The 3,104-nt window shown below is 50.8% G+C and overlaps 1 protein-coding gene across 1 annotated transcript in view; it reads right to left on the reverse strand.

The window, feature by feature from the left end:
* Positions 1 to 2,201: 2,201 nt before the first annotated feature.
* The window catches only part of LOC103276495 (nucleoside diphosphate kinase A-like), a 3,442-nt gene continuing 2,539 nt past the window's right edge, over positions 2,202 to 3,104 (reverse strand). The window contains exon 3 of the mRNA XM_021706928.1: positions 2,202 to 2,499. Within this exon, the coding sequence (XP_021562603.1) occupies positions 2,382 to 2,499 (118 nt within the window). The 3' untranslated portion in view covers positions 2,202 to 2,381. The remainder of the gene's footprint in view (positions 2,500 to 3,104) is intronic.

A 3,104-nucleotide genomic window follows, 5' to 3' on the forward strand; every position in this document is an offset into this window, starting at 1 on the left:
TTCGTCCTCCGCCTGCACGCCCCACCGGTGAAGCCCCGTCCGTCCCAACTCCAGTTCCTCGCCTCTGCCTTCCGTGACCCCCACCTGCTCCTGGCACCGCACCCCCTCTTGCACACACACGCACACCCCCCCTGGTCTTGCGCGCGCGCGCCCCCACACACACACCCCTCCTGGCCTTGAGTTCTTTTTACCCCAGTCAATGCCATCCGCTGTCACCATCAGCCCGAGCGCCCGCGCCTAACCTTGACTCTTCCTCCCCGTCGTGCACCCAGTCCTGATCCTTCCTATCCCTGAAATCCCGCCTTGCTGTCCTCGCCTCTCGGCTCGAACCCTGGTTAAGTCCTCAGCCTCCCAAAGGGGCCTCGACCTCACCTCCCGGCGCACTCGGAGGCCTCGCTCAGCAAACGGCCGTTTGTTTTGTCGACGCCCTTGCAGGCAGAATGGCGTGCACACGCCTTAGCAAAACCCCTTTTCACGGTAAGCCCTGCCGCCAGGCTGCCTGTCTCCCCACCTGCTCTTCCCCCCGGGAATGGGATTCCCGCCCACCCAGCACTACTGTGTGGCCAGGTGATCCAGGTCAAGCTGAGACACCGCTAACGTTTTAGATTCTCCCATAATGATCAATCCCGTCATGGACTTGTAGATAATTCCTCGGTCCTATGTGCCTGGCAAACCAGCCCCCCTCGGTGGTGCCCAGCTTCCCTGAGCCAGCAGGCCCCTCCCCTCACCTGCCCAGCACTTATACCCACCTGAGATCAGGACTGAGCTGACCAGAGCAATCACGCTGTCACCCAGTTGGTCCTAGCAGCATAGATCACCAGCGACTGGGCAGACTGACAATTCAGGCCTTTATTGCGCCTTCTCTGCTTTCCAAACTTCTAGTACAGAGCACTAACCTACAATAGGTTGTCAAGGACTGTCACATGCTGGAGCAATACTTCCTTTGGCCTCAATCTGAAACTTTTTTTTTTTTTTTGAGTTGGAGTCTCACTCTGTCACCCAGGCTGGAGTTGCAGTGGCATGTTCTTGGTCACCGCAGCCTCGACCTGCTGGGATCAGGCAATCCTTCCACCTCAGCCTTCCAAGTAGCTGGAAATACAGGCACACGAGACCACACCCAGTTAATTTTTTGATTTATTGTAGAGATGAGGTCTCACCAAGTAGCCCAGGCTGGTCTTGAACCCCTGGATTCAGATAATCCTCTTGCCTCAGCCTCCCAAAGTGCTGGAATACAGGCTTGAGCCACCCCACCCGGCCTGAAACACATTCTTAATTGGGTTTCCTTTTCCGAGGTTCCAAATGTCAACCATGGGAAAGTGAGAGTTTCAAGGACATTTCACACACACATATACACAGTATATATACCATATATATCTATATTAGAAACAAGGTCTGGCTATGTTGTCCAGGCTGGTCTCAAATTTATGGCCTCAAGTGATCTTACCGCAGCCTCCCAAAGTCCTAGGATTACAGGTATAAGCCACTGTACCCAGCCTTTTTTTAATTAGTCTCACTGTGTTGCCTTGGTTTAAGTGATTCTCCTGCCTTGGCTTCCCAAGTAGGCATGAGCCACTGTGCCCAGCTACCGTCTTATTTCTGGTGAATCATCTTCACTCAGTAGTCTTGGTCACCCAGCAGACCTTCTACAGATGCATCGACTAGCTCAGTGTCAAGAGTGGATAGGCTGCAGGAGGCAGGGAGAAGGGCAAAAGATACATGTGTGAGATCTCTGAAGCCAATCTCAATAACACATAGGGCCAGGCATGGTGGCTCATGCCTGTAATGCCAGCACTTTGGGAAGCCATGCTGGAAGGATTACTTAAAGCCCATGAATTCGAGACCAACACAGGCAACATAGCAAGACCCTATCTCTACCATAAAAAAGTTTTAATTAGTCAGGTGTGGTAGCACACACCGGTAGTCCCAGCTGCTTGGGAGGCTGAGGTGGGATTATCACTTGAGTCCAAGAGTTCAAGGTTACAGTGAGCTATAACTGCACCAATACTTTCCAGCCTGAGTGACACAGCAAGACCCTGTCTCAAAGTTTTAATTTTTTAAATGAAATAAAAAAGAAAGCTGTATTCCTAATAAATATTCTATATAGTTCTTACATTCTATTAACTCACATTATTCAACATATATGAAATGAAAAGAAAAAAAGTAATACAACAATACAAAGTAAACCACAAGAAATCCGACATTGGGATGAGACATTTTAATCGGATGGTAGCATATAACACTATAGGGAGCACTCACAGCTCCAAGAATGTCCCTCCAAATGATAAGGAAGTCCCTGTAAATAACTACGTTTGCTGCAGCCTGGTCCTTTGCCCACGGAAAGGAAGGGAAGTGGGTGGAAAAGAACTGTGGTCTCCCTCCCGTCATTCGTAGATCCAGTTCTGAGCACAGCTCTTATAATCCACCAGTTCCTCAGGCTGAAACCACAAGCCGATCTCCTTCTCCGCACTCCCCATGGAGTCGCTGCCATGAATGATGTTCCTGTGGGGAGGAGGGGAGAGATAGCCACGTTACCAAGGCTAGAACGATTAAACCATCCAGGAGCCCAATGCACTCCTATTGGCAGAAATCCTACAGCCACTGCAGCATAAAAGCCAAAACCTAGCCGAGCACACTGGCTCATGCCTGTAATCCCAGCACTTTGGGAGGCCGAGGCGAGAGGATTGCCTGAGCTCAGGGGTTCGAGACCAGTCTGGGTAATATGGCAAGACCTTATCTCTAGAATAAATTTTAAGAATTAGCCAGGTGTGGTGGCCATACCTGTAGTTCCAGCTACTTGGAGGGCTGAGGCAGAAGGATCGCCTAGCCCAGCAGGTAGAGGCTGCAGTGACTGTGAGCATGCCACTGCATTCCAGCCTGGGTAACAGAGTGAGATTCTGATGAAAAAAAAAAAGCCAAAACCTTCATGTATGTGAGGCCATATCAAAAGAAAAAGCCCTGAGACCTCATCTCTACAATAAAATTAAAAAATCAGCCGGGCATGGTAGCGCGTGCCTGTAGTTCTGGCTACTTGGAAGGCTGAGGCAGAAGGATCGCTGGAGCCCAGCGGGTCGAGGTTGTGGTGGCCGGGAGCGGCCACTGCACTC

This window comes from Carlito syrichta, unplaced genomic scaffold (assembly GCF_000164805.1).
Source record: "Carlito syrichta isolate Samal-C Ts95f unplaced genomic scaffold, Tarsius_syrichta-2.0.1 Scaffold316209, whole genome shotgun sequence".
NCBI classification, from domain to species: Eukaryota; Metazoa; Chordata; class Mammalia; order Primates; family Tarsiidae; genus Carlito; species Carlito syrichta.